General features: G+C 38.1%; 1 protein-coding gene across 1 annotated transcript; it reads left to right on the top strand.

Annotated features, from left to right (window-relative positions):
- Positions 1 to 585: 585 nt before the first annotated feature.
- LOC149300006 (monoacylglycerol lipase ABHD2-like) lies at positions 586 to 9,157 on the top strand. The gene is made up of 9 exons (XM_089485702.1): positions 586 to 779; positions 1,272 to 1,447; positions 2,117 to 2,284; positions 3,157 to 3,340; positions 7,095 to 7,187; positions 7,540 to 7,650; positions 8,229 to 8,298; positions 8,646 to 8,730; positions 8,961 to 9,157. Exons 1-9 carry the CDS (start codon positions 586 to 588, stop codon positions 9,155 to 9,157), a joined length of 1,278 nt encoding a protein of 425 aa, XP_089341828.1.
- Positions 9,158 to 11,412: the final 2,255 nt, after the last annotated feature.

Here is an 11,412-nt window from a genome sequence, read left to right as displayed (position 1 = left end):
GCAGAATTAAATAGTTTTCACATTTTTGGTGACTTCTTCAAGTAACTTTAAATGTTCATGTTTTATTTAAAAGGGTACAGCAACCATTTATTACTAGTAATATCAGATTAGACTAGTTTTCAAAAATATTATGCTGTTTTCTTTTTTAAAACTACTCTCAGTTGCGTATAGTATGTTTTCAGGTAGCCATGAAAACTCTACAACCTCCCACTCTTTCACTAAATCCAGTCATTTTCTAATGTATTAGACCCAATAGTTGAGCTGATGTAATTCAAACACTTTTTTTTTTTCACAATTCATTTAACTCAATATCCAAAAAAATCTTTATCTCTTATTTACATAGGAAAAGGTACTTTATCCCAATGCAGATAACTTATTTGTCAGCGTGACCAGCCAATAAATTTAGCTGGAGGTTTATAGAGCAATGCATCAGTGTTTTTCAACTTCTCTAAGAGTGTATCCTTTTATATAAAGGCTAGATGACCTTCTGTACTATCTTTCATGGACCTGCACCGCCGGTTACTAAAATTATCACTCGCGCTTTTATTTGTTTTCCATCTGCTTTATTATTGTGTTGCAGTCAAGATGAGTGCGATGCTGGACACCCCAGAGATGCCTGCCGTCTTTGACGGAATGAAGCTGGCTGCCGTGGCCGCCGTCCTCTATGTCATTGTACGCTGCTTGAACCTTAAGAGTCCAACTGCTTCCCCGGAGCTCATTTTTCAAGACACAGCTTTGAATCGCTTCCTGCTTAAATCCTGCCCTTTACTGACCAAAGAGTGAGTAATAATTGCTTTACTTTGTAGAAATCATCATGTAGCGCATCATCTTGCGCTAAAATTAAGGGCAGCCCATCATGAAATCCATGATCTGCTTATTAATCCCCACTGAATTAGGAAACCCTTCTGTTACCACAAACCTGGCCTCCATGCCAACAAATGTTTTTGACATGTCCCCGCCCCATACTTTAGCTATATTCTACACTGTAGAAGAGGTTTTTTTTGGGGGGGGGAGTACTGATGTTGACTAGTGTCTTTATAAATGTACATAGGGGATTTATAAATTGGTGGATCCATAATAAACCTCTCTATTCTCAAGGTGCCCCTACTGGTAGAACAGTTATCTCCCAAGGTTTGGAGTACAGCTGGTATTGGGTATTATGTTGCTATTACACCTATGCAATTTTGCCATACAATCACCACTTGTTCTAATATATATATATTTTTTTCTGGTACACCTAAAAGATATGTAACTTTTTATTTTTTTTTAAGATATATTCCTCCTCTTATCTGGGGAAAAAGTGGACATATTCAAACAGCTCTATATGGGAAGATGGGTCGAGTAAGCTCACCACATCCATATGGACAGCGCAAGTACCTTACCATGTCTGACGGAGCTACTGCAACCTTTGATCTTTTTGAGCCTTTAGCCGAGCACTGCACTGGAGGTCAGTAAAGAGAGGCCCCAAGTTTTCTACTGTTCAATATGTACAGTGCTGGTTCTCAACTATTAAAAGTTCCAGGGATTTTACTTTTAAAGTTTTTTTTTCCATCTGTATTAACTGTATAGCAGATTGCATCGTAACCCTACAGTTAGCCCCAGAGGTACATAGACATTTCCTTCCTTAAATGTATGTGTGTGCGTACACACTCTATTAGAAAACGACCCCCGACAATGTCAATATTAATTTAGGAAAAAAAGAGAGCCTGAATATGATGACCCTATAAAAAACAAAACAAAAAAAAACCCCTATTGGCCACTCTGCCTCCCTGATATTCCTTTTAACCCCCTATATGCCACTCTGCCTCCAGTAAGATCTTATACCCCCCCATATGGCACTCTAGCAAAGGCTACAGCTGTCTACTTGGACTGATATTAGGATTATAAAGCAGTCCACAGAATAATGGGAAGTGAGGGAGAATTTACATAAAACTGCCTAGCTATATCGTCCCCTATAAGTTCCAGTGCATTGCTATACAATTCCTTCAAATCTTCTGGTACCCAACAGTAGTTGTAAGTTGTTTTTTTTTTTTTTTTTTGTTTGTATGTTTGTTTTTTAAATAACCTCAAAGTATGTTTTCCAATCTACTCCACTTGTGTTCCATATTTTCTGTAGATGATGTCACTATCGTGATTTGTCCTGGCATAGCCAATCACAGTGAAAAGCAGTATATTCGTACCTTTGTTGACTACGCTCAGAAAAGCGGGTATAGATGTGCGGTGCTGAATCATCTTGGAGCCTTGCCAAATATCGAATTGACATCTCCACGAATGTTCACATATGGTATGGGCTTAAGTGTTCTTTAAATTGTTTTCCTCCTACTAAAACTTTGTACAGGACACATTCTTCTTGATTTTATTTTTTTAGATGATCAACTGAACATGTAAACATATTATTTATGGATTCCATTTTTATAGTACCATTATATTGGGGCTATAAATTGGATTATTGGCATTATATTGGAAAAGAGTGGGGCCTTGCAATACTCACTTCATTTTGAGTAGAAATGTCGTGCCCACTGATATGGTCCATGTGTTCCCAAAGCAATTTCCCCTGGCGGCCAAACTCAAGATGGAACAAAGTGGCACACTAACCTACTGACTGTATTCTAGAAAGAGGAGGGCCGTAGATGTTTTGAAGTTTTTTTTTTTTGTTTTGTTTTTTTTTCTCCATATGAATCTTGAAGGGGAGGTTGGACATTGTAAAGAAAAAAAAAATGGACATTACGATTACTTTAACAGAGGCTCTGGCAAAAGCTAACATAAAAAAAGAACTTTGTAGAGAAGTTGTACGTGATTTTTAGCTTTACATTTTCCCAAAGTTCTGGTTCTTTGCTCTAGTTTTATTGTTTCATAGTCAATCCATTGTAATATTTCAAGCTACGTTTTGTATGATTTGTAGAACTAAATCCATTTTCCGATTAGAAGAATATATTTTAAGCATTGCAGCATTTCGTATGATGCTCCAAAATGCTACAATATTCCCAAATGGCTTTGATGTGTCTTTTTTAAACGGTCTTCTAGTTCCCAAATCCCATGTCCTCTCTCTTCTCTGTACCTTTTGCTGTTTTCTGGTGCTTTAAGCTTTCATGGCTCACTGTAAATTTAATTTATATATATTTTTTTAATGTTTCTTCTGTTCTTGTTTTATCCCAGGTTGCACTTGGGAGTTTGGAGCTATGGTTAACTACATCAAGAAGACTTATCTTGAGACGCGGTTAATTGTGCTTGGATTTAGTTTGGGAGGCAACATTGTGTGTAAATACCTTGGAGAAGCCCCAGCCAGCCAGGAAAGAGTACTCTGCGCCGTTAGTGTATGCCAAGGATACAGCGCTTCTCGGTAAGTGCTGTCAAAACTAACATGTGTAGTGTTTCACTATAAGTAAGGTAGACCTCCTCCTCTCTGGGCGGACCATTCTCACCACTGGTTTCCATTGAAATCAATAGCAGAGCTTTCAGGGCATGCATATAGCGGGGGTCATTATTTTGTGGCACATTTGATGACGAACAACAATTTAACTAATCTGTCTGCCCCTTTTTCCTGATGTAAAGGCTCGCATTGGGTTCGGGATGTCCATATACCCACCCAATTCGTTTAAATTCCCTCGCTGTGTTAGCCTCTACCACTTGCGCTGGGTGGCTTTTCCGCTCGTCTATCTCACCCTTTCAGTAAAGTAAAACATCCTTAACTTACCTTTCACCTCCTTTGAAATAAAATTCCCTCCTGTTCTTTGCTAAATATATTTATATATTTAGATGTTTCTCTCTCTTCTTCCCTCTAAGCAATACATATTGTTTCCTTTGTAACTACTACATTCTATTAGCTGTTATATGAACTTCATCCGCAGAAGTTTTTTTTTTTTTTACTTGTTTTGCTATTGTGCAGTATTGCAAATAAAATCATTGGAATAGTATTTTATGTTAAATGTGTTTTTAATGAAGATATAACATCACTTTGTTTTTTGTCATTTGATTTATTCATGTTTGACGTGTTCTGTATGGTTCATGTCAGTAACGGTTGTCTGAAGCTGAGGATTGTGCTCCCCCTTGTGGACGATCGTATACCTAGCAGGCTGCTTGCATTTTATTAACCCCTTAAGGACAATGGGCGGTCCCTAAACTCATTGAAAACAATGCATTTTGAAAACTGTCAAAACTACCCTAGTTGAACACCTTGACTCATCTACTGTTCATAAATATATACTTTTATGCGGTAATTTACAGTGGGGGGCTTCCAAAATCTCCCAAATGGGATATGGGCCCTGTAAACCAATTTCTGAAAATTCCAAATTTGAAAACTAAAATGCGCATGTTCCGGTTTTGCCCTCATAGCTTCCTCAAAAAATGCATGAACCATGCATGTGAGGCCTTGTTGGAACCGGGGGATGTTGGTGAACACAATTTGGTGTTTTTTTCTGCAGTTGCACATATTCTATACAAAATATAATATGAAATCTAAAGCAACATTGCAACATATGCAAAAAATGACCCTAGTTGTACACCTTGACTTATCTACTGTTCATAAACATATAATTTTGGGGGGGTAATCAGTATCTGTGACAACTATTGCAGTTATTAGACTACCGTGCCAAATTTGAAAAAAATTACATTTCAAAAACGTGATGCATGCCTTGCAATATTTGCCCTATACTGCTCAAAATAGATAAAAATCCTGGCCATGTTGGGTGGCTTCCAAATCAGGACAAGTTAATGAATATATTTGGGATATTTTTTTCCCATTGGTTTAATGTGTGTACAATTTGTATGTATACAAAACTGTAAAAAAATGCGTTTTTTCATTTTTTCCCCACTTTTTCCAGTTTTTTTCAAACAAAACAATGTACTTCCCAGCTTACTATGGTTTCAAATGAAAGCCCTACTTGTGCTGAAAAAAACAATATATGATTTGTGTGGGTGCACCAATTGATAAGAGAGAAATTACAGTTGAAGAAAGACATGGCAAAAACACAAACGGCTCCGGTCCTTTAGCGACACCCTAGTTTAAAAATCCCGGTCCTGAAGGGGTTAACTGGATTGATTAACTCGTACATAACAAATATACATTAATACATACGGACATGACAGGAATTGAGGACCCTCCCTGTGAGCTGCCATCTAGCCTTATGGTAATGTAACACAATGTTCCTGGCTAGGATGATGGGATTATGAGAGCCCGCTTGTGAGTTTAAAATCTAAAGGAAGCCCGTGGCTAATTCGAAAAAAATGGAGGGGTCGTATTCAGATGCATTAGTAGCAAAAAGACCGAGGTGATATAGATATTCTAGATGGAACATGAGGGACTAATACACATAGCACATGATTTACAGAATAAAAATGATCAGGAAATAAAGGGCCTTCTCATGGACAGCTTGGATGTTACCTGAGACTGGGAGGATATAAAAAAAAGAAAAAAATGCGATTAGACAAAGTAAAAGATCCTAGTTTTAATTCAAAAAAGGATAACACGAGAAAAAGAGATCACTGTTAATAACTAGAGAGCCAGGGATTTAAGTTAGTGTTTCTATGTCAAAGGGTTGGTAGGTAAGTGGAATGACATTCCAGTAGAAATGGTCGAGGTTAGCACAGTGAGTGAAATTGTGTGTGTTGGGCATAAGGCTAACCTGACAAGGCAAAGAACTAAATAAGGTTTGATTACTGCAGGCTTGACAGAGTGACCTGGCTCTTATCTTCCATTATTTTTCATCTTCTTTGATTCTCACGCTGCCTAAAACTGACAAAGCAGAAGCGGCACCCGTGTTAAACAGACCTGCGATCTTTCTCCAAAGAATTTGATTACTCGTTAAGGAATTGTGTTTTAAACAATGTGATTAGTAGTGGTTTCATGAGTGACCGATCATGTCACACTAACGTTGTTGCATTCGGTAAAGAATTATGTAGAATAAAGATCAGGGGATTGCAGTGGATGTGATGAATTTAGATTTTACTAAAGCTTTAGATACGGTTCCACACAGAAGGCTGCTGTACAAATCGAAAGAGACAGGCGTAGAGGCTCATGCTTGTTCTTGCATTGAAAACTGGTTTTAAGATAGTTTAGAATGTTGTCGTTAATGGAATTAAGCCTTGAGTGCCTATTCTTCAAAGAACATTATGGAACCCCCCAAAAAAGTGCAAAGGTGGGCTGCAAACATTATAAAGGGAACTGACCCGCCGTAGTTATGCAGAAAGGTTAGACACATTACATCCGTGTATGACGAGTCCGGAAGGAGCCGATTTGAGGCATTATTGGATACCCCGTTCAATCTGTTTTTTGCTAACTTCTGTAGTTTCTGTAGTTCAGTTTTAGGGACGTAGCTTTAAAAAAAACCAAAACGTAGAAAGTTTTACTTTTAATGGGGAGGGTGGTAGATGAGCAGAACATCCTCCAGGCAGAAGTGGCAGAGGCTAATACAGTGATGCATAAAGAATATAACCTGAATATAACCTGAATATAAGATGAGCTCAAAGACTGAATAAGGTTTGTGTTTACTTTACTGATAAAAAGTAGACAGATTTCATGGACCGACTGGTTCTAATTTGCTGTCAAGTTGCATGTTTTGAATTACAAGTTGAAGCCGTGTCGCTGCCATCCCTTTCCTGTGGCTGGTTGTACACGAAATCCTAAATTATTGCATTTTTTTTGCCTCAATCTTCCGCTTTTAAATTGGTTCCGTGAGGTTTTCATCCTGAAACTCTGGAACTGTTGGAAGATATAGATATATGGAGAGCACACCTTGAACCATTTGGTAACTCATTAAAAATACAATTGACATCCGGCGGGCATGTCATGTCCTCGAACCTTCTGACAAAAAGACTTGTCTCTTCGATGCCTGTATGGGGCGTAATCGGATGCTTCACGCTGGTTTTAAAGTAAAAACAAGCTTTTCCTGAATGTTATCAAAGTTCAAAGGCTTCATAGCCCAAGTTTTTTGTGATCTTTTATTTTAGTGTTTAAGGTTGTTTCAAATAATGCAAAATATCATCTTGATACTGAAGATTATAAAAGGTCTTGTAATGCGGAGTGTGGTGTTTTTGTTTTTAAGTGGTTGTGTGTCTGTTCTTGTAACGCCTCATCTTGTAATTTGTGGCTCTTGCAGGGCACAGGAGACGTTTCTGCAGTGGGATCAATGCCGACGCTTCTACAACTTCCTCATGGCCGATAACATGAAGAAAATAATCCTGTCCCACAGGTACGACAAACAGTGTTTCGTGCCGTGACCTCTTAAAAATCCTTAAGCATATTTGTGCTTATATCATTCTTTTAACGATGCAATTTCAAGTCTAGAAGGGATCGAAAATTAATACATGGAACCAAAATATAGCTATAGCTAGGCGAGTCCCAAACACAGCTATATGCTCACCTGGGTGTAACTCTCTACTGTGGCTTCAATGTCCTTTACTGGGATTTCTTCACCAGACCACAAGTCATATGTTGGATGCCAATAATTGTGCCACACACACATATATTATTTAAAAAAAAATTCTTGTTATTTCCTTAAACAATGTTTTTTTTGTTTTTTTTCTTTTGTGTTTTTTAAACAGACATGCTCTTTTTGGTGACATCAATAAAAATAACTTGACGTTTGATCCCTCTGACTTGAGCCGACTATACACAGCTACGTCTCTCATGCAGATTGATGAAACTGTAATGAGGTAGGTAGCTTCTGACATTAGAGGACCTGGGAGCCAGGCCGCCTCGTCCAACATCGCTGCCTGACCTAACAAATGCTCTCTACTGGATGAATGAGCAAAAATTCCCACATAAACCGTTCAATTCTTGCGAAAAGCCTTCCCAGAATAGTAGAAGCTGTCATAATTTATTGTGTTATATGATGGTATAAATGTAATATTATACCTTTTGTCTGGTATATGAATATATGTACAGAAATGTAGCTATATAGTTTCTGTTCGATTTTATATATACTAATAGTATGATGATGTAGTCATGTGACCAAAGCTAGGTCAACCAGTGAGGCTATCATGTACGTTATGCATGCATTTTTATGCTGCTGTTGACTCTAGTGTGTCTGCAATGGAAATGTATAGATACTAATATTCTGTGTGTAGCCTGTACATATGTAAATCATATGTTATGCAGTAGTTAGTTATGTCAGTAAGCCTTTTTCCGGGCATTTGGGATCCCAAGTGTATTGTGTCCATCCCAATTCTTTTTCACCTGTATTGTCCACAATTTACTGTAATCTCATTCTTTCATAATGTTTACAATACAGAAAGTTCCATGGCTACAAGACTGTCAAAGAGTATTACGAAGCGGAAAGCTGTGTTCGATATTTGCACAATGTGAGTACGCAGTGTATAACATTTAGCTTCTTCCATCCTTAGAGGGTGAGATGTCATACGAGGGGTCTGTGAAAAGAACTCCTTGACTTATAGTACTATAGCTACCGTGCACTCCAGGACAGTCGCACATTGCAGCTGTCACCTTCTGTCTGCATGTGTCACTTAATGGAGCAGAGATTGTGGCCCCTGTGTGCCACACACTTAATGCAGCACTTCTTTACTGTGTACAAAATCTCCAAAAAGTACTTCATTATACAAGGGTAAGGGTCCTTACGTATGTATTGGTGTCTTTTAAACGTTTGATTCCATGCCTCCTCTGCTAACTGTATGTTTCTGTCTTCAAACAGATCCACGTTCCCATCATGCTGGTTAATGCAGTGGATGATCCACTAGTGCATGAGAGTTTGTTGTCCATTCCAAAGACTCTTGCTGGTCAGTACGCTATATAATTACTATATAATATAACACACTATAAAAGCGCTATCCTTATCCAAAATTTCCTGCAGGATTATGGAATATATTAAGATGCTACCAATTTGCAGAATGAAAGGGCTATTAGCCTTCTTCAAGTTCTAGAAACTTGTCATGTGATACAGGGCTATATATCTTTATATCGCTAATATTTTTTTGTTTCTCCTCCCTTTCCCTGCTAACATTTGCAGCGAAAAAAGAAAATGTCATGGTAGTGCTGCCTCTTCACGGAGGACATCTGGGCTTCTTTGAAGGCGCTGTGCTCTTCCCAGAACCCTTGACTTGGATGGACAAGCTCTTGGTGCAATACTCCAATGCCATCTGCCAATGGGAGAAAAATAAATCTCAGTGTTCTGATGTGGAACAAGTAGAATCTGAACACAAGTAAAATTAGCACTTGGATCCTCTTTCCAAAGACTTCTCTCCACCCCTCCTATCTCTAAAATCTGTATTTTGGCTACTGTACTTTGTTCAGAGGGGTCTGCCTATCCTTACTCTGCAGTAAATCTACCAGGGAAGAGGCCATGTCTCCACTGTGAGCCTTTTCAGTTTTGGGTTTTGTTTTTTGTCGCTGCAGTGCTACATTTTATGGGGTCTTCACTTATAATTTCCAACCATGTGTGGTTTTTTTTTTGTAGAGTTGGTCTTTCTATGTTAAACAATCCATTCCCACATTTGAAGAGTAAATAAGTTAAATAGAAGCCTGAATGATTATATATATATATATATATATATATATATATATATATATATATATATATATATGTATATGTAACAAACATACTATCATTGCACTAACAGGCCTGTTCTAAGGCATTTGTCCTACTTAATTGATATAGGTTAACTCTTGTTTTGTTTGTCCGTGGTGATGGCTCAACAATACTTGTAGTACAAAAACATCTTTAGGGTTTCAACTTCAGTTGTTAAAGGGATTGAAAAGAAACAAGGTCGATATAGCAGCACTTTAAAAAAAATGTAAGCGAAAACTGTCCTGTTTGTAATTCAAGATTTCGGACTGCACTTCTGTTTTTGTCGTGCTTGTTACCAAAGCACTGTCTGAAAGGAAATATTATATTTGTGATTGCACCTAATACTTGGAAGGATGGCAGTTTAACTTTCTTTGCATCGCATGTTTTGCTTCATTACTGAGGTTTGCTAATACTCGCTAATTTTGAACTCCATGCTACATTAAACCGCTATCTTGTCTATGGCGGTTAAAGTAGTGGCGGCTGTTAATGGATGGTGTTCGCACGTCTAGCAGTAGTAGGAGGATAATGGGGGGGCACTGGCTGAACCCATGCCTTCTGCGTACCCGAGCGGACCTCTCTGATGCAAGCTGTCCGTTCTGATTTGGCACTTTGTTACTCCCATAGAGAATTTGTAATACTATGGACTTGTCACCAACGCAGCCAATGGAATCATCTACATTAGCAATCCATTGGCTGCTCACCTCCATGGCTCCTTATTAATAATTTCCATTGTATTTGTTGATCTTATATAGGACTCGTTGCAGGGCGCAACGTTTTCTGGTTAGGTTATAAATATTTGCACCCAGTGAAACTTTGAGCAGGAGGATATCCGGTAGTTTGTGTAAGTTCCTTGCGTGTTTCACTTATATATGTATGTGTGTATGTACCTCTCTGTCTGTTTTTTTGTCATCAGACTGTATACACATCAGCCACACATAAAACTAACACATAATTGTCAAGTAAACAAAAAAAACAAAAACTAATGAAGCTCAAAACATTCACTCTAGTAACAAGTCATTTGCTCCTAGTTTTGGTATATTTGTGTATAGCGCATGTGGACTGCTGGGACCTGAAGGCAACAACATTTAAATTAGTAAAGTTAAGCAAACTAAAACTAAGAGACTAGTCTATTTTGGATTAAAAATGCTATATGTTTGCCTGTCCTGATTTTTGGTGGAGTGTGTTGTACAGTGAGGTAGCTAAGAGATTAGTCCGGCGCCATTCATTTATGGGAAACCCGTCTTGGTTAAGGTCAGTTAACCCATTCTCTGCACCTTTGTGTTTGTTGTATGATTAGTAAATGATATGTGATATTACTAGGTTTTCGTGTAAGACAAAGCTATGGCACTCTGAGACTCAAATAGGTTTTTTGTTTGTTTAGTATTTTTTAATGCTACCTTTTTTTTTTTTAATTAAATTCCAAAATACAGGAAGGCTCGTTTAGACAAACGTGCTTTCAGTCTTCCTTGGCAGGTTCGGTAAACCTGGTAGGTTCCCAACTGCAATTCTCCTTGGAACCTTGCACCTTCTCAGTCTTTTGTGTCAATATAAAAGTCTTTGCTGTATCCCAGCTTATTACGTCGGTTATGTTCCCAAAATCTGGTTGTTTCTGTTCAGTAAAGCAATAATAATGGATTCTGTACCGTAGCTCCTATGCATGCAACCGGTAGTTTTTTTTTCTTTTTTTTTTTTTCTTGTCCATAAACATTAATCTCTTTATATTTTTGCCTTAAGACTCCATTACCAACTCGGCCAAAAACGGAGCTCGGCACCTGTAGGATAGTCGGCTTCTACCGTGCAGCGGGTGACATTGTAGCCAGAACCATAGACTTTCTGGAAAAGATGATTCGTTTATGGTTTGTCTTTAAACGCACACAGAGTCAAAACCTCATGC

The sequence above is a fragment of the Sceloporus occidentalis genome, unplaced genomic scaffold, assembly GCF_023333645.1.
Source record: "Sceloporus occidentalis isolate IW3139 unplaced genomic scaffold, rSceOcc1.0.p SCAF_26, whole genome shotgun sequence".
In the NCBI taxonomy this organism is placed as follows: Eukaryota; Metazoa; Chordata; class Lepidosauria; order Squamata; family Phrynosomatidae; genus Sceloporus; species Sceloporus occidentalis.
This window is presented reverse-complemented; position numbering and strand designations above follow the sequence as displayed.

What these genes read in the sequence shown, in the direction of transcription:
- LOC149300006 (XM_089485702.1), top strand. Translation starts at nt 586, where the DNA reads ATGAGTGCGATGCTGGACACCCCAGAGATGCCTGCCGTCTTTGACGGA. An exon ending in AAAATAATCCTGTCCCACAG is followed by an intron (nt 7,188 to 7,539) that starts GTACGACAAACA and finishes TTTTTTAAACAG; the next exon opens with ACATGCTCTTTTTGGTGACA. An exon ending in CATTCCAAAGACTCTTGCTG is followed by an intron (nt 8,731 to 8,960) that starts GTCAGTACGCTA and finishes TAACATTTGCAG; the next exon opens with CGAAAAAAGAAAATGTCATG.